The sequence below is a fragment of the Sarcophilus harrisii genome, chromosome 2 (assembly GCF_902635505.1).
Source record: "Sarcophilus harrisii chromosome 2, mSarHar1.11, whole genome shotgun sequence".
NCBI classification, from domain to species: domain Eukaryota; kingdom Metazoa; phylum Chordata; class Mammalia; order Dasyuromorphia; family Dasyuridae; genus Sarcophilus; species Sarcophilus harrisii.
This window is the reverse complement of record NC_045427.1, coordinates 459076168-459096158: the sequence shown is the minus strand read 5'-3', so window position 1 is coordinate 459096158 and position 19991 is coordinate 459076168. Positions and strand designations below refer to the sequence as shown.

Sequence of the window (19991 nt, the reverse complement as noted above, 5' to 3'; positions counted from 1 at the left end):
AAGGTTACATATTTCTTTATTCTAGCCCAAGATGAGATAGTTGCTACATCAGCATGGGGTTGGTCCAAGAGAAAAATGATGAAGCAGAAAAGGTTTGCATTAAAGGAATCATACAGTTCCTCTACTTGAACCCCCATATCTTTGGGAGGTTGGTACCTTTAGGCTGCCCCTGATTTGCATCTCCCTCACTTTTGAATGCCTCACACTACAGACTTTGGGTGATAGATATCAATTTGTAAATATGATCCTTTTGTCCTCCATGAAAACTTACCTGTCTTCTGTCCCATTCCCTTTTGGATTGAGTAATAGTCTCAAAAACGGAAGGAGGGAGCTGACCCAACTCCCAGATTGCGACTTAATCTCAAGGGGTCTGTGATGCCATTCCATCCTCCCTACAAAAGCAATTCACGGCTCGGGTGTCCAGAAGAGCCACACCCAGCCTTGTCCATCCAGTTCTTCCTAACTCATTGAACACCAAACTTGTCCTTCTGCTTCTGCCTCTGGAGCCTCAGGACAGTGAAAGGGCACTTAGACAGCAGCTGAGCAGTGCCCCTCACACCCTCCTCCCCAACATACTGACTCTTTTCTAACATCACCCATGACAGGTTTCTAGGCAAGTGACAAATGAGCTCCACATGCTCCTTGTCATTTTGGAACAGACTGAGTGTATTTGGGACACAGGATGAGTAGGCATGGGTGGGTTATAACAGAGCACAGGTCTTACTGGGTTATCTTTAACTTCAAACCCACCCCTATTTTACATGTCCCTATTACTGCTGAGGGTAGCCCCATTCCTTTGGTCATCAAGACCTTGATGTTATTTTTGACTCTTCATTCTCACGCAGCCCACAGATCCAATCACTGCTAAATCATGTCCTATATCTCTCACATCTGTCCCCTGATCTCCGCTCATACATCCTTGTTCAGGTCTCTTTTCAGACAATGGCAGTAGTCTCATTATTGCTTTTCTGTCTCCAGTCTTTCCCTATTTCTATCTATCTTCTCCATGATTTTCCTAAAGCATAGTTCTCGCCACTATTCAATGGATTTCAATAGTTTCCTATTGACAATAGAATCAAATATTACTTCAAATTCATCTCATCCTTTTTCAATGTCTGTTTTTGTATAAGTTTTATAACATACATAATTATAACAGTTTATGTAGACATTTATAAATTAGGAAATCCTCAAAATTTTTGATGAGGTGAGTATAATCAAAAAGCGTGGAGCTGGACTAGAGAAATGATCAACTCATTCATGCTAAAGTGTTAATGATTGCAAGGTGTTAATGGCTACTGATGTCTAAATCTGCTCCCCTTACATAAATAATTTACAGGCTCCTATTACTGTAGTGGACCCCAAAGTATAATATTTGTAAGTATTATACTTGTGGGACTAATACACTAAAGGCGACTGTTTCCTGCCTGTAAGAGAGATATATTTGAATAGGGGGCATCCCGAATCATGCTGCTTAGAGAATGTTCTACTGCAGGTGAAGGAAAGATCAGAATTAGTGTTTCTCTCACAATGAAATCTGTCTATTCATCTCCAAGATGCATTCTGCCCTTTCTCTCCTATGCCCCTTACTAGATCCCTTCTGTTTCCGCTCTCCTTCTCACCTTTCAGCTTTCTGTATGTGTCCAGTTTCCTCATTAGAATGTAAGCTCCTTGAAGTCAGCCAATGTCTTTCATTCTGTAAGTTTTTACATTTCCACAGCACTTAACACTATGTTTGGCACACTTAATAAATGCTCCTTGGCTGACTCTGCGACTGAAAAGTTTTCCCTTTTAAGGCAGCATTTCTTAGCTTCTTAGTAACGTACATCAGAATCCTAGCTCATGAAGAGAGGTCAAGCATATTTGGATTTTGCTACCAAGTAGGGATTTGTGACTCAACGAGTAGGGAGGGAGAAGAAGTGAGGTTAGATCTCATGGAAATAAATTCTTTTTCCCAAAAAATTATTTCTGTCCTTCCATGCTTACTATCAATAAAGTTTTCAGAGAACTCTCTGGAAGCATTTTTAAAAGAGCTTTTTATTTTCAAAACACATACATAGATAATTTTCAATATTCACCCTTGCAAAACCTTTTTTCTCTCTCCCTTCTCCCTACCCTCTCCCCTCTATGGCAAGTAATCCAATATATGTTAAATATGTATAATTCTTCTATACATATTTCCACAAATATCAGGCTATATAAGAAAAATAAGATCAAAAATGAAAAAATGAGAAAAAATGCAAGTAAACAACAACAAAAAAACCCTCCATGAACAACAACAACAAAATGAAAATACTTGTGTTGTGATCCACATTCAGTCCCTACAGTCCTTTCTCTGGGTGCAAATGGATCTTTCCATCACAAGAATATTGGAACTGGCCTGAATCATCTCATTGTTGAAAAGAGCCAGGTCCATCAGAGTTGCTCATTACATAATTTTATTGTTGTTATGTACAATGTTAATGTTCTCCTGGTTCTGCTCATTTCAGTTGGTATCAGTTCATGTAAGTTTCTCTGTATTCATCCTCCTGATCATTTCTTATAGAATAATAATATTCCATAATATTCCTAGACCACAATTTATTCAGCCATTCTCCAAGTGATGGGCATCCATTCAGTTTCCAGTTTCTGGCCACTACAAAGGGACCTGCCACAAACCTTTCTGCACATGTGGGTCATTTTCCCTTTTTTATAACCTCTTTGGGATATAGGCCCAATAGAGACACTGCTAAATGCACAATTTGATAGCCCTCTGGGTATAGGTTCTGGAGGCATTTAATGGAATTTTTTATACTTAATGATGTTTTCCCTGACTCCTTTTGTTGTGTTTCAGACTACTAATTTGGTATTGACTTTGGACAGTTCTGAGGGGCATCAGTCAGACTGAGAGTCAAAAAGATCTGAGTTCAAGTCCCACTTTGGACATTTACTAATGGTGTGATTCTGAGCACCTAATTTAACTTCTTGGTGCCCTCTAACAATTTTTCAAGATTGTAAATTAGAGATACTTCCTGATTTGTATTAGCAAAGAAGTTGCCTTACTGAAAATTCATATACAAATGAAGTTAAATGTCTATCCTTGATTGCCCCCCAAAAAGAAACGAAAAAGCATTAACATTCACTTGCAAGTATGAGTAAAAAATTTTTATCTCTGTCTTCTCATATAGAAGCATTTGGGTAATTTCTTTGCCATAAAACAGAGGAAGAAAAAAAAAACAAAGGGGAGAGAGAGAGAGAGAGAGAGAATCTCTTAAAAGAGAAAGACAGGTAGCTAGTAGAACTTTTTTTTAATTAGGAAGCTCTTCTCAAGCTATCATTGGAATGAATGATTATGAATGAATGAATGGAAAAGTATTTATGAATTGTTTTCTATTTCTTTGAAGGCTGGTTAATGTACTGGAGATTAGAAAATTGGGATCTATTCCTGCTCCTGCCACCAACTTGCTATAAGAACTTAGACACTTTTTTTGTTTATTTTTCTTTGACTTCTATGAAACAAAGAATTTGGACCAGATAAACTCCATTGGTTTTTTTCTCTAATATCCTGTGATTGTCCACCCTGCCCAGTTTTTCTATTGCTAGTTATTTCTCAACAGGAGAAGTCCAGGACCATTCAGGCTATGTCTATACATCCTTCCATCTTTCCATTATCAATCTCATAACCAAAATCTAAGTTATGAAGGCAAGAGAAGCATCTGAATCTGGCATAAGATGCCCTTTAAATTTATTTTACATGTTACATGTAAATCAAAGTGAAAAAATGAGTACATACTCTAACTCCATCCTGCTGAGGGGCCTTTGAGGCAAGGGTTCAGTGAATGTGGAGTGAGACAGTGATCTAGACGGTAAAACAGCTTTGTAATCCCAATTCAGTGGAAGAGAATTGCCTAGATTCAGTGCATATGTCATCCAATCCAACCACAGCTTACACACACGCCATTTAATAAGGATCTGTCATGAATTCCTACATGCTGCCTTAATAGATTATTTAAAATGGGGCATGTGCTTCATATGCTGCTTGCAGTAAGCTGAAAACTGTACACACAAACAGTGAGGGGTAATTGCTTAGCGTGTATCTCTTTGTTCCAGACACTTTTATAAAAGAGTATGTATTATGTATGGTGTGACCTTCAAATGTCATGAATGTGTTGTGCAATAAACTGTCAATATTTGTGGTTATAAGGTACTAGATGACTTTTACAATAATTGGAACGGCTATATTAAAAGCTTGGATCACTCAGCTGGTTAAAGAGAAAGACACAGGCCAATGTTCATCAGGGACTTGCCTTCTGCCAACTATTAAATGAAAGAGATTGCAAGGTGCTTAAGATGTCTTCTTTGTTTAAAAAAGAACATGGCAAAAAAAAAAAGTCTCCAGGGAGATGTGTTATCTCCAAATCATCATTTTTCCTTTCCAATGTGCTTGATTTCCAGGAGAAAACCTCAGCTCTATAAGTTAATGGCAACTGACCAAATGCATTTTTTAAAAGTGATACAGCTCATGCCAGAGTTAGTTAGGTACCAAAATACCTCAAATGAATTAGACAAGGAGAGAGATTCAAAACTCTGCCTTTTCCCCTGGAAATATTTTTGGGGATATCTATGAATTATCTTAAAAGGAATTTAAAAGCTACTGACTTTTATTTTAAAGAAATTATCTAGAAGTCTGTTGGGAATTTGTGGCTTTGTTGAAAGCAGAACAATCTCTGTAGTTCATATTGTTTCTATAAAACAGTAAATTATAAATTATGACAAAAAGAGAGGCATAGCAAATATTTTGTAATAATTACAGTGTATAATCATGGAGTGAATTACTTTTAAAGATATCTGTTTCACTGCATGATACTATTGATTAATCTCTTTTCGTGCTTATGTACTTTCCTTTTTCTATCATTGCACTTTGGTCAAGAATCATGCAAGTGCAACATGGCTCCTCATTCACTTATACCCTAGGAATTAAGGAAATTCACCACTTTTCAAGCACCCACTATAGAATTTGTCCAAGTCTTTATAGGTACTAGCTGGCATATTACAGTGGTACTTTTGGAAGGAGTGTTTTCTCCTTCCAGGGTAGGGAAGGCCAACTGGGTGTCCCCTCTGTAGCTAGAGGATTTAGTTCTGATTGGCTGGCCCTGGCCAGGAATACCTTTCCTCTCAACTTTCAGGATTAGATGTCATAGGTGAAGTTTCAATCTTTTCTTCTTCGTCTTCTGCTCATATTCTGTATTTGTTGATGCTAAAACTTAGCAGTGCCAGTATAAATAGGGAGTAGGATAGAGGGTTAAAGAGAGACAAGACCATGGCACTGTGATAAAGTTTCTGAAATCACTGATTCTTGTATTGTCTGATCTAGGATCTGAGTCTACTCCCTAGGTTCTGAGGTTTCTCTTTCTATAAGAATCTGCTTTCATGAGTTTGCTCTGGTAAAAACTGTGATTTGTAGTGCTTGATCCTATCTAAACTGATCTACTGCTGATCCCACCTTGGGCCATGAACTTATCCAAAATGGGAGTTTGTAGACTGTCAGAAATGCTCCAAGACCAGATCATAAAAAGGAAAGAGTACAGGGAAAATCCTATATCAGAAGATTTATTCAGGGCCAAAGAGAATAGTTCCTTAATTATGGACAAGAGAAAAGGAATCCTGCAAACTTTCCGTGACTCTTTTGAAAATACATTAGATTTGGTAAAAAGCAAAACACATTTGGTCCTCCGTGCTTGATTTTGAAACCCTTGTGTATTTCAAGGGGAATTTAATCCATGTGTTTCTGATTCATTTTTACTTAACTCATCAAACTGTTGCTTTAAAGAAGCTATATGATATTCAAGAAGCATGTAGTTTTTCTTTCTTTTCTCCTTCCTCCCTCTTTCTTTCATTCCTTCCTTCCTTCCTCCTTCCCTCCTTTCTTTCTCTTTCTTCCTTCCTTCCTTCCTTCCTTCCTCCCTCCCTCCCTCCCTTCTTCCCTCCCTCCCTCCTTCCCTCCTTCCTTCCTTTTCTCCCTCCCTCCTTCCCTCCTTCCTTCCTTTTCTCCCTCCCTCCTTCCCTCCTTCCCTCCCTCCCTCCTTCCCTCCTTCCCTCCCTCCCTCCTTCCTTCCTTCCTCCCTCCCTCCCTCCATCTCTCCTTTCTTTCTTTCTTTCTTTCTTTCTTTCTTTTTCTTTCTTTCTTTCTCTCTTTTTTCTCTCTTTTTCTTTCTTTCTTCCTTCCTTTCCTTCCCTCCTTTTCTTCTGTCTTTTTATAATTTTGATCTCATTTTATCAAAATTTATGTTATTTTTGTCTTTTGTCTTTTCTTTTTTCTTCTTCCCCTCCCTTCCCTTTTCTTTCTCTCCTCTTTCTGCTTCCTCTGTCTTCCTTTTCACACTCCTCTTTACCTCCCTCCTATCCTTCTTCTTTCTCTCCCTTTCTTCTTCATTTCCTTCTCTTTTTCTTCTTCCTTCTTAAAAACACAGAAAGCAAGCTATAACTTTATAGTTCCTTATTTCTCATGCAGTCCCACCCCATGCTTCCAAGGAGTTCAAGTTAGATTTTACCAAATGTAGTTGAACGAAACTCCACAGAATTCTTTGTTACTTTCAAGGGGAATCTCAGCACAATCAAAGAGAAGTTGACATGGGTGAATGTCCTACTGCTTCCTCATCATAATGAATAACACATTGTTCTATTTATCTTTTTTAATAGCTCAAATTAGAACTAAATGGTTCTTTCCTACTAGTGAACTTCTTTTCCATTTCTAAAAGAGCCATCTATTTAAACAAATATCTGGCCAATCCATATCAATACTGAATTGTTGAATATGACTGTATTTTGTCATCATTAAATCTGAACAGAGGCAGCAAATTGATATTAGTCTAAATGGCAAGCATCTTATTCTAAGGAACTAACTAGTTATTCACAATACTATTATAATTCTTTTACTGGCAAGAGGAAACTTTAATATGAGCTTATTATTTAAAGATGTTTACAAAAATTATGTGAAGCTGATGATTGACAAGTGACATAAGATATAGAAACAATTTTTTCCATTAGGTTATTAAATGCAGTAGTGTTCCTCATTTCTAAAACTCTTAAAATTTTCAAGATAAAAAATGTATTCCTATGGGTTTCTCTGGATCCCATTTCCTTACCACTAAAAACAACTTAGAGATTTGTACTATTTGTGTTAAGGATAAAAAAGAGAAAAAGATTTCCAGTGCCCCCCCAAACTGTTTCATCTCCTAATAGTCAACAGATCATTGTTCTCATTAATAGAATGAAATGTATACCTCAAAGCACAGAAAATCACCTTGTAATCCTTAAAATGCTTTATATATGTAGGTTATTGTGCAGAAATTGAGTATAAGCATATCACAAGAAAGTGTACTCTATCCCCATAGTCTACTTGAAATTTCACAGATATAAAAAATATCCCTATTTTATACTATAAATTAATAAATGCCAAAATATACAACCATCTTATCTCCTTAATGTTACTGAAGTAACTCCCTATTCACTATACCAACTTCATTACTTTTTTTTAATGGAATGCTTTCTAAACTGTATTCATTGAGGCACTGTATTGAAGTTGGCTGCATATTACTGAACCTAATTTTAGAGCTGAATATATATGAAATGTTAGAAGAAAATTTTCCCTCTTTCCCTTCCCTCCCTTCCTTCCTTCCTTCCTTCCTTCCTTCCTTCCTTCCTTCCTTCCTTCCTTCCTTCCTTCCTTCCTTCTTTCCTTCCTTCCTTCCTTCCTTCCTTCCTTCCTTCCTTCCTTCCACTCGGTTGTTGTTAAGATCAAATGAGATAATAGACAATGAATTCTTTGCAAACCTTAAAGTCCTATATAAATGTTAGCTTTTGTCATCATTTCTAGCTATTTAGAGGATATCTCATTTGGATGCCCTCTTAACATTCCTCAATTCCAGAATTTCCAAAAACTAGTTTTATGATCTTTCTCCACAAATGCTCTGTAGGACTTCATTTTTTCTCCTGTACTACAATTCATTCAAGCTTCCATGTTTTCAGCCTCGGGGATATATCCTATCAATGACAAGGTCTTTGAAATCCTTTCTATTCCCCCTGCCACCACCCAAGTATTGAATGTTGTAACAATCTAACAGACTTTCCTACCTTTTTTTTTATCTTCCCTCCAATCCATCTTTAATGCCCTTATTGGAATAATTTTATTCATACTTAAATTTAACCATTGATCTTCAACTAAAAATATTTCAGTGACTCCATTTCCCCTTAGTTAGGGCACAAACTTCTCTAACTGACCTTCAAGGCCTCCATATCTGTCACAACCTTACCTTCTTACCTTTGTAATAAAAGCTAACATTTATATAGTGCTTTCTCTATTCCAATCACTGTGCTAAGCACTTCACAATTATTATCTCTGCAGAACCTTACATAAACACTGAGAGATAAGTGCTATTAAGATTCCCACTTTACAGATTAGGAAACTAAAATAGACAGAAATTAAGTGACTTGCCTAGGGTCAGACAGCTAATAAGTATAAAGGTCACATTTGAACTCAGATCTTCTTAACTTCAGGCCTTGTGGTCTACCTATTGCGCCACTTTCAGTCACCCTATGCTTCAATTAAACTAGAATAGTTTCATTCCTAGAATAGGTCCTATCTATACCTCTCTTGTCTCTACAACTTTGCTCATATTATTCTCTATGCTGAGAAATTTCTCCTTATTACCTGTTGAATTTTTACCTGTTCTTTAAATTCTAGTTTAAATATCATATCTTCTAAGAAGTTTTTTTTCCCTTCTGATGTCTATAAGATATAGAAACAATTTTTTTTTCCATTAGGTTATTAAATGCAGTAGTGTTCCTCATTTCTAAAACTCTTAAAATTTTCAAGATAAAAATTGCATTCCTATGGGTTTCTCTGGATCCCATTTCCTTACCACTAAAAACAACTTAGAGATTTGTACTATTTATGTTAAGGATAAAAAAGAGAAAAAGATTTCCAGTGCCCCCCCCCCAAACTGTTTCATCTCCTAATAGTCAACAGATCATTGTTCTCATTAATAGAACAATAATCTTTTTTTTTTTAACAATAATCTTCTCCCTCTAAAAACTCACATTGGACATTTTATTTTGTGTCTTTCTACTGCATTCACCATCCATTATCATTTATTGTAGTTAGTTGTTTTTATATTAGTCTTTTACTCTTTTCTATGTAAGTCCCATGAGAGCTATCACTGTCAACTAAACATTGTTTCTCTCCAAGTGTCTATCACAGATTACTCAAGATACTCAAGGAGTATTTCTAATTATTAGTGATAATAAGATTACTTAAAAGAAAAGGCAGAAAAAAGAAAACGCTTAAGTCCACATAACTATTTTCATATCTAATTTCTCTGTGTTGCATTCTATACTCAGTTTTGGTACCTACTTGTGAAAGACTTATTGATGATTTAACACAATGAATGAATTAATGAATGCAAATATTTGGTGTAATACAAAACAAAAACTCAGGTAGCTCATTCATGTTCTATTAGGTAGATGGCAAACAGTCGGGTCCATGGAGGATTTGGAAATACATAACTCATATCTTTGTCTGTGATTGCCTATAAGACAATGCTACCATAGATTTCAAGAAATGAAAGTGGTGAAAGCTATATCATCTCCAAATTCATCACTGGACAGAGGAAGAAAACACATATAATAAATTCTCTGCTGTCAAGTTGCCTTTTTTAAAAAGCCTACCCATTATATATAGGAATATTAATATACAAATAGCATAACTGTTCATAGAGAAAACTTTTATCTTCTTTAATACCTGTAAGTGTAAATTCATATTTATATGCATGTTTGAATGAAACATTGACTTTTCCATATATATATATATATATATATATATGTATATATTCAACTATAGGGGGGATATATATAACAGAGAAAACAACTGATTTTTTTTCTAAATGTAGTCATTCATAATTATGACCACCTGGTCATAGAGGGTTTTTAAATCTGATTTTTCGAATGCCTTCCATTCTTCCTTCATAAGTCCCTTCCCAGAAAGGATCAGAATAAGATGGAGATTGAATCAGAAATGGTCAATAACCAGACCCAATAAATGCTGTTGATTGACTGTGTAAAACAGCAGTTGAAGTAATAAAATTCAGGCACACCAAGTTTCTTTTAGGTAGGAGCAGCTGCAAGTATTTTTGTCATCATGGGAAAGAAGAAACCAAAAAAGAGAGGATCCATTCATCATATTCAGGGCACTCTCCTGTCACTTTCTGTCCCTCTCTCATTCTGTAACAGAATAATATATTAATATATTATATCTTATAATATTATATGTACCAATAAATCTAGAATATATATATATATATATATATATATATATATATATACACACACACATATATGTCTCTATGCCAAAATATATAACCATCTTATACACACATCAACATATATACATGGGAAAGAATTCTGTAAGATAAATGGAATAAAGATTATCCCGCCATCTAGTGTAGTTGGCTTTATGTTTCTGTGAATACTTCTCAGGGCCACCCACATCTTATCCTTCATTGTTGTTTTGAGTTTGTTTTCTTAGTAGGATTAGTCGTAGAGTAAACTCTAGTCTTTCTGGCTCTCCAAAAAATTCAGTTCTGAGTAAAGCGAAAATTAGACTCTTAAATCTGCACAGAAAGCTGTTTATCTTACAAATTTATTCTTTTTTTATTGGGCCACACATATTCAAGATAGAAAGATAAAAGGGAAATAGATAACAGGCGATCACTTAGAGTGACATATAGCAAAACATAACTAGTACTCTTATTCTGTAAATTCCTCCAGAGTGCCTTGTTAGTGTTATCTATATATTTATCCATAACGGTCCCTGAGCACTTATTGAAACCTAAACTCCAAATACACCATTTATTATCTCTACTGTGGTTCCTGTTTGGCAATATCCAAACTACTATTGCTCAGAGACAGTGCCCCTCATTGCAGAAAACTTTGGGGAAAGACGTTCTCCTCCATGCAAACTGTGGAAAATGAAGAGACTATATGAATTGAAAAGTAAAAGTCAGCACCTGCCCACTTCTACCTTGAAAGCCAACATCCAGTACACTTAAGTCCTGCTAATAATTCAAAATGACAGTTATTGGCCTCCTAACTTAAACAGTCTATCTTAACTATATTCCAAGGAGGACATGTGCAGAATTTTAATCAGGTTCATATTTGTTTTAAGCCGACCCAGTGCTCCTAGCACAAAGAAAGCTGAATAACTCTGGCAGGACGGATTGATAATGTTTGGTGGGGGAAAGAGGATAGACAGGGGTCTTATTCCAGATGTTCATTTCTAAGCCATCAAGTTTGGCAATCAGCACAAATCCATTGAGGTCCCTGCTAGCTGCAGAGGTTTGCAAACTTTCATCTTCAGTTCAATGGCTATTTATTAAAATACCTACTATGAGCAGAACTGAGTTAGGCATTGGGGAATTACCAAGTTTAGATAATTTATGATTCCTTCCCTTATGAAGCTTTTCAGTTGGCAAGAGCAAGAAAGATACAAACACAGATAGCCATTATACAAATTAGCATATGATAAATACATTAGAAGAGAGACAAGGAGATCAGTGAAGATTTTCTGATAGTATTTTTGACCTGGCTTTAAACAATGTGCTGCTTTCACCTCTTTCAGTTAGTCATTTGGGCCACATTCTGTGGGTTAGATATGTAGGGGCAGCTAGGTTGTGTAGAAAATGGAGTGCTCCAGTGTCCTAGTTTTCTATGAATGAATACACACTGAAGCATTAGATTTCTTACTTGCTTTCTTTAATTTTTTCTTTTATCCAAGTAAAAGTATTTTCTGTTCAAAATGATTAATATGGAAATGTTTTTAAAAATTCTACGTGTATAATAACACTCACTGCTTATTGGCTCAGGGAGCAGGGGAAAAAAGGAAGAATGAAGGAATAGAATTTGGCATTCGAAATTTTAAATAAAAATGTTGAAGAGTGGAAAAAATTTAGGCTTAAGAAATACTGTAATGTTATCTATACTTAAAAAAATGTAATATTAATAACATAGATTAACCTTACTAGTATACCTTGCATTTTTATTTTCCAGAAAGACAGTTGTTAAACATTTAATAACACACCCTCATATGGAAGCCAAAAATACTAATGGTATATTATGCTATATTAAGAGAAGTATGGAATCTAGAATGAGCAAGGTGATGATTTCACTGTCCTCTGCCTTTGTCAGATCACAATTTGCATCTTGTGTCCAATTTTGAGTGCCATACTGTAAGAAAAGTATTAAAAACTAGAATGGACCCAGAGAAGAGTGGCAAGGATGGTGAGGGTGACTATTAATAGGGAATCTGAAAAAGAATAAATGTTACAAGGGGACAGGCATGATAAATGATTTTTTTATAGTATTTAAAAGGGATACAAAGTAGAAATATTAGATTCATCATGTTTAGCCTCAGCAAGTGGAATTAAGAGCAATGATAAATTGTGTGGAAGTTATAGGAAGAAATATTTTGGCTCTATACAAGGAAAACATAAATCTTGCAAATATTTTGAGTGAACCAAAAGTGGGATGATCTGCCTTGGCTGGTTCCCCTTCACTGGAGGTCTTGAAGTGAAGGCTGCAGGATCACTTGTTAAAGATTTTGTTGAGCAAAGTTGTTGAATGGGAAGACTTCTTTGGGTCCCTGACGTTCTGCAATCCAAATGCTCTTTACTTCACTCATAGTATTGTCCAAGAAATATAGAGTCCTTGACAAACTTGTTATTCAGAATGCCACAGTCCCTGGAACCATGCACAAGAAGTTCATGCTTCTCAATCCAGAGAAAGGGCAGAACTAAGAACAAGAGAATTATTCCCTCCTTCACTTCTCACTTGGCAAGGCTCAGGTCACTCATGCCAAACAGTGGATTGATCACCTTTTCAAAACAGAAACCTCTTACCAGTTCCCATGAAGCTCTCCTATTCCCATCTTCCTCCATATATACAAACATACAAAATTGTGCTGGCCACTGTACAAATACATTTTCTTTAAATCTGCTTTGGTCCTCTAGGGGAATCACCTTCTTTGTCCTTCTAATGCCACGTAGAACAGCAAGGAAGACCTCGCTGAGTCCCACAAAAATTGTTCTCTTGCCTTTCCTTTTCAGAAATGCTACCATGCTCATCCTGCCTTACTAATATTCCCTCCTTTGGCTGTTTGGTGTCAGACCTCGGGTGCTGCAATAACATATCCTCCAGCCACGAAATATTTTAACACTTTTATTTACTATTATGTCCCATAATTTCTGTGCAGAAGGCAGCAATATGTAAATTTTATTCCATTTTCTAATGGTTTGGGTTGCATAACAAATAACAGCAGGAGAAACAATTTGTATTGATACTTTGCAGGGGAAATGTTCAAGTCACTGCAAAAAGATTTAACTCTGTGAGGCTGTAAGTTTATGGGAGTTTTGCAGCTGAGTTTTTGCACATGACTTTGAATATGTCACTATATGTTTATCATCATCTAATTGTGGAACAGAATTTCCATACTTTCTGTCCTTCCATTTTAGAGATTGCTGTGGTGCATAGATAGAAGACACTACAAGGGATAAATGATCAGTTTGGATAATTCTCTTTCCTGTCCCAAAATAGCTGTGTGGGTTTTTTTTTTTTTATCATGTTGGTGGGACTCAGCTGAGGCACATTTTTTTCATTTATTGCTTTACTTAATGCAAATGTGATTTCGATCATAAAGTGAACTATCCAGCTAGTTCATATTATAAATTAATCAGATTCAACAAAACACTAACATTTTAAACTTTTCAAAAAAAATATTTAATAGGAGCTAAGCAAAAGAAGAAATCAAACCAGCTGCTGACACAGCTGTTTCTTTTCTTGTATAATTCAGTTCAATATAAAGGTACCATATGCTGCTTAAAACGATGATAGGAAAGATGAAATAATTTAAGAGAATAACAAGAAAATACATGAATTGTCAGCATTCTGTCAGATTTAAAGAATGAAATAGACAGGTGTAGTATTGACATGTTTAACTTTGTGTTGTGTTAGCAGTTTTGGTGCGAACAACTTCTGACATGTGCTGAAGTGATGTGAGAACGTTTTTCCTCTGTTGCAGACATTGGTGAAGAGGCTGGAAGATCTGTCGGAGTCCAGCCACCAGCTCTGCTAAGAGATAGGAGTCTTGGATCGGCAATGAAGGACTGCCCTTATTGTGGGAAAACATTCCGAACATCCCACCATTTAAAGGTGCATCTGAGAATACATACAGGTGAGAAATCTGGGACACATTGAAGGGAACCCAAGCCACACTCAAGAGTAGGGGATATGGCACATTCCTAACAGCCCAGAACCAATGACTGAATCACTGGCTCTGGCTCTGAAGCATGCCCCAGACTCTATATAGATGTACCCTATTGGTACCTGATTCCCTACTTCACCATAGCTATCTTTTAACACTTCTTTCTCATTCTAGCCCAAAACTAATCCTGCTGCTTTTTTTTGAACTTCCTAGCAGCCTTTTCCTGTTTTTCTGTGCTTTCTTTTATCTTAGATTTTTTGCCATTTTGGTTATTTTCCTGATCTTCTATCCATCACGATCTACAAGATTTTCCACTAGCTTTTTTTTTTTTTTTTTTGGAGAGTTCCTCCCTACTACCACCACCTTTCACCCAAATCTATTTGGAATATGGACACCTCCATTTTCTTTGATATTTTCCTGACACTTTATCCATTGGACTTTGAGCAGCTTCAGAGGATAGACAAATACACCATTTATTTTCAAAAATAATTGTGGCACATTTCCCAAGAAATCAATAAAACAGAAGGCTGTTCAGAGATATTTAATGTCTACAAGCCTCATTTCTCATTATGTGGCTAAAGACTAGGCCACCTAATGGCCTTACCTGGTTTATAAAAAGCCTACTGACGCTGAGAATACACTTTGGGGTTTGCAGCACTGGATTAGTTTTGCTTTGCATACTTGTTAGGAGACTGCTTCAGGGAAAGCTATTCCTTCTGAATTTCTGAACACCATGCTTGCCATTCCTACTTCCCCTTCTCACAGACAATTAGCTCTTGTCAAGTTGACTTGAGCAGTCAGTGAACTACAAGTCTGTCCAGCATCTATGAACTATTGACTTCATATGTTTAACTCTACTCTAGATACTATGAATGCTGTAAGAGAAGAAAAAGGTATCATTGTTTACTCTTTAAGTGTCTTTTGAAACAGCAATGAAATAAATAGTGTAGAGGTGAAGGGAAAAATGCTTGAATTAAGATCCAGGAGGCCTAGATTCAAGCCCCAATTTTATTACTTATCATTTTGGAACCTTTAGGCAAATCATCTTACCTCTACAAATGTTCATTGCTTTATCAAAAAAGAAAGAAAGAAATTAGGGAATTGGAGTGGATTATTTGCAAGATTTTCTATCAAGTTTAAGACCTAACGAGAGAAAAATGCAGACATGTATAATTGAGTTCTAGATACAGACTCATAAAATCTGAAAATATGCATTGAGATGTAGAAAAACAGTTTCTAGAAAGCAGAATTTAGGACCAATGGGTGTAAATTTACAGGGAGGCCTGTTTTGATTATGTATGAAGAAGACTTTCGTAATAATTAGAGCTTTTCAACAATAAAAGATTCGACTAAGGTAAAGATCCCTAATCCTGAAGGTCTTCCAACAGAGTAGATGACCAATTGTCAGGGATATTGTAGAGAGTCACAAGTTTTAGACAGAAATTGGATCAGATGATTACTGAGAGCCTCTCCAACCTAGAAATTCAGTGAATCTTTGATGCTAAGACTGTAATTACGATTTGAAGCCATATAAAAGAGAAATCCTGGCCAGTAAGAGTAGGGAGCCTGGAAATGCCTTCCATTGACATCTTCCCTTGCTAAGCCATGTTCCTCCCTATGCAGAGACTGAGGCCTTTAATAGTTAAGGATCACTCAGGTACAATGAAAATGTGAGGGAAACAAACTATGATTCAGAGCTGTTCACCATCCTGCCATTCATGAGCATGTTGGGTAAAGGTAAGGGATAACCTACTTCAATGACTGTTATTTTAAGATAGGTTTAGAATTCTGGTACCACTTCCTGCAAGGTGAGTAAACTTTTTTTCTGATGTATAAATAGGCACTTTGGGAGATGCTTTTATAATCTGGGGAATGACAGTGAGGACATTTATTTCTTTCATTCCCTGAAGTCCCAAAGTGATGTTTCATAGTCAGCTTCCTCTAAGTCAGTTAAGCTAAGTGCTTAGCTACCCACTCACCTCTTCTCCTGGCAGAATTAGTAGCCACACTGGCAAGAATTTCTGTCTCCATCCTGTCCACTGGTGGGGCTAGTAGAAGCTATTTGTCTGTTTTAAAGGTTGAGAAGGATTACTCACCCAGAAGCCCACTGAGTCAGACAGAGTTTAGGGCAGCGAGTGTAGACAGTGAACTAGGGAAGTGCCCACTGACAAAGGCATTTCTAGAACCTTACAACTTCATGAAGAAAAGAAGAGAAGGCATAGAAATGTCACCCACGCAAGTACCATTTGCAGTATTCTGCATTTAAAAAGCATAATCGTCACCAGATAAAGATCAATTTCCTTTTTATCTAAGAACAAAGAAGTTGGAAAATGCTTACACTTGTGTATTTGAATAGAGCAGAAAGTGTTGCGTGTTATAAATAACCAAAATAAACATTCATTATAACAATGTAAAAGTGTAGATTACAAGAGTAATTAAAAATCAAAACCAGGTATTTCTTATTAATAGTTGGATTCCAGTTATAAAAAATGTACTGCCTGGATTTTCTTCCTGATACTTCTGTTTGGATACATGATTTACAGCACACACTTGGCACAGTATTTTTAGGGGAAAAGTTTTCTGTATTGAGCTCTATTGAACACTCTATGAAGCACTCTTTTTAGAGCCAGCATGTAACAACGGAGTCTCCACTTTAATTGCCTAGGATAGGAGGTGGTACAGGCTCTGTATTTTTCCATCATACTCCATCTTTATTAGAAGTCTTGGTCGTATAACAGTGACTGATAAAAACCTCTTTTCTTTTTTTTCTCCACTACATTAACTCAATTACAGCTCTTCTTTTCCCAACACCTGTTTATTAGAGAGGAGCTCAAGTAGTATAACAGAAGTCAGGTTTCTCTGAACACCTGGGGGCTTGGAGCAGTCTGCAGGTAACTTGAATTTGGGAGTGCTAACCTAGGAGAGATCTAATTCAAAGTATTCTCCCCCCTCCCCCCGCCCTCCTGGACTAAAAGCCTATGGGACAGATGTGAAGCCCCCAAGCTGGGCTGGCAACAGATACTGGCCCACCTCTGGCTGTCATCAGAGAAGTCATTAGTCACTGCCAATTCGGAACACATACTGCAATTTAACTCCTCTGTGAAACGATACCTTGGATGGCAATGGGACTCCTGGGAAAGTGTTTATGGACGTTGGACATGCTCAGTTATTCCCCAAAAGTACCATGAAAAGCAGTAGTATCTGGACCCAATCAATGTAGGTTAGGAAAAGCCAAGTATCAATGAGGACTCAGTTGTAACGTGCAACTTGATGCAATAAAACTCTGTCAACAGGGTATTCAGTATACCCTATACAATAATTAAGTTATCTAATACACGGAATTGGATTCCTTGTTTCCCCTTGATAAAAACCTAATGTGCAGTAAAGCACCCTCACTCTTTGATAGTCACCAGGGGAATTGCTGAAGGCAGGAATTTACAAGGATGCCCGGGGCATGCATTCACTATACTGGAATAGTTAGGCGCCTGCCCATCCCCTAGGGGCCTGAAGGAAAGGAAGCACCTCCCAGCCCATCGCCTTCCTTACCTGGTGAGGCTTGGCCACTGTTGGGGGCACATTTAGGCACCGACTGCTCTACAGCCCTTGGTGATTTTCAGAGGATGTGATACCTCAGGGGATAGCCCTTGATATATACCTGATGGATTCCCCAGGGCTTTAGGAACACCTTTGGCCTTCCATAAGGGGCTGCAAGTGCTAGCATGACTGTCTTAAAGAAAGACATCAAATAGCTGTGAGAGTGGCACCTCAGACACCTTCAAATCCACAGACTGTTAAAAACAAGTCCCATTTTCTCAGTTTATGTGAGTATGTTTATTAATGTGATTCATCTGTGCTGTGTTCAACGTTCCACACTTCTCACTCTCCATCTCCACCCTGGGAAACCTCTTTCAACTAATGGGGGGAAATGGAAAGTAGAGATGATGTTTCAGCCATTGATGCCATCAGGGTCAGAGGAATGTGCCTCCCTGGAGTATGTCAGCGTAGCCAGCCCTGCCCAGGCGGCTTATGCTTCTGTTGGGGGGAGGCAAAGGAGCTTTGGGCTGGCCTGGGCACACATTTGTGTAAGTACGGGTGGGAAGGAAGGTCATGGGAAGTCATCACCTCACAGTGCATTTGAGAGCACACGCGAATCCATGTCATCGAGATTCCATGAAAACTACCCAGTGAAACCAAAGAAAGAGGGTGGAATTTTCCCATGATTCTTTTCTCTAGCATTCTGAAAGACTGTATAAAGGTCAGTGACAGTTACCTAGCCGAGGCTTGTAATTAAACATAATAAGAGTTTGAGTCTTCATGATATCAAAGAAACTGATGAGAAAAAGTAAAATTCCTACCAAATAACCAGATAATCCAGTCTGTTCTAGTACTAATATAGGAATTCCTGCCTCCTTTTTGTCTTTATATTCCTTTGGGCTGAAAAGAAAGCTTTGAATAGTTGTCACTAATTATTCTTACAATTTGGCTTTTAACGTCTTCCAATGAATTGATTAAATGGACCAGTAAATTAGGGATAGTGGACACAGAGCCAAAGCCAAATCATTATGTGTCCTCACTCCATCCTGATGACCTCAAGGGAAGATGGGGCCAGCTCCGAACAAGGCAGCGAGTTGTCATTTGTGTCATTGTCCTTGTCATTGTCATGTTTTAATCATAGCCTGCCTCAGTTTCTCAACCTACACAATGGGTTTAGTTGCTTTGGGTCTGCCAAGGTGACATAACAATATTAATGGCATAGCATTTAGAAAGTGCATTAAATCCGTGGGATGAAAAGTGAGATGTAATAATTCCCCGCCATCACCATAATGATAAAAGTTCTTAGTGCAGTTAAAGATCCAACCTTTCATCTTCAAAGAATTTCACAAACATCGACTAGTAAATAAACGTATGCGGAGATGAAAGTTTAGAAGGCCTAATTCAGGTGCCTTATGCCCTGTAGTAAACGTAGCTTATCTTTGACACTTTTATTATTAACTCCACTAAACAAGGTAACTATTCCAGTTTAGAATTGAGAGGCCCACATTGTATAAATTAATAAAATCAAGTAGGTTAAAAATGAATGCAGTCTGAACATCATATCCCTGGCATTAGCACGGTACCTGGCACACAGTAAGCGCTCAATAACTGCTTGTTGACATGACACATTGTGTTGTGCTCTAAGTGAGAACAGTTACCTTGATAATGTAGAATAAAAGATGTCTCTGCCCTGCAGTACAGTTTTTTTTTTTTATTTAAATTAAGCTTCCTTCATTTTTACATTTCTAAGATGAACTAAAAGCTCATTTTATTTCTCCGGAGTCCCCATCCTTAACACCACACGACTTGCTCTTCCTGCCTTAATGACATCCCAAACTTTTGTGGAAAATAATTGATTGAATTTAAATTTCCTTAAAAGTTTAAGAGGTAATGTTACAGTATAAATTCCCTACCAAACACTAAGTAGGGAAATATCCATTAGTGAAATTAACTACAGTTTCTAGGTAGCTAACAATGTGCAGTATACAGTAGGGCATGGCTAATGAACACTGCAGTGGGTGATATTTCATTATACAAATTAATGCTCACATTTTAATGGGAAAGTCACATAATGAATCTCGGCTTCAGTGACAGCAATTAGAGACACAGATTGTCCCCTTCTGGACAAGGCACTGTTTAGCAATAAGCAGCTGTGTAAAAAGTCTTCAGG

The 19991-nt window shown here is 37.1% G+C and overlaps 1 protein-coding gene across 7 annotated transcripts in view; it reads left to right on the top strand.

Moving 5' to 3' along the window:
- ZNF536 (zinc finger protein 536) overlaps positions 1 to 19991 on the top strand; it is a 585974-nt gene that overhangs the window by 345956 nt on the left and 220027 nt on the right. For all 7 annotated transcript variants that reach the window (XM_031954398.1, XM_031954395.1, XM_031954397.1 and 4 more), the window contains exon 5: positions 14105 to 14257. In XM_031954398.1, the coding sequence (XP_031810258.1) occupies positions 14105 to 14257 (153 nt within the window). The remainder of the gene's footprint in view (positions 1 to 14104; positions 14258 to 19991) is intronic.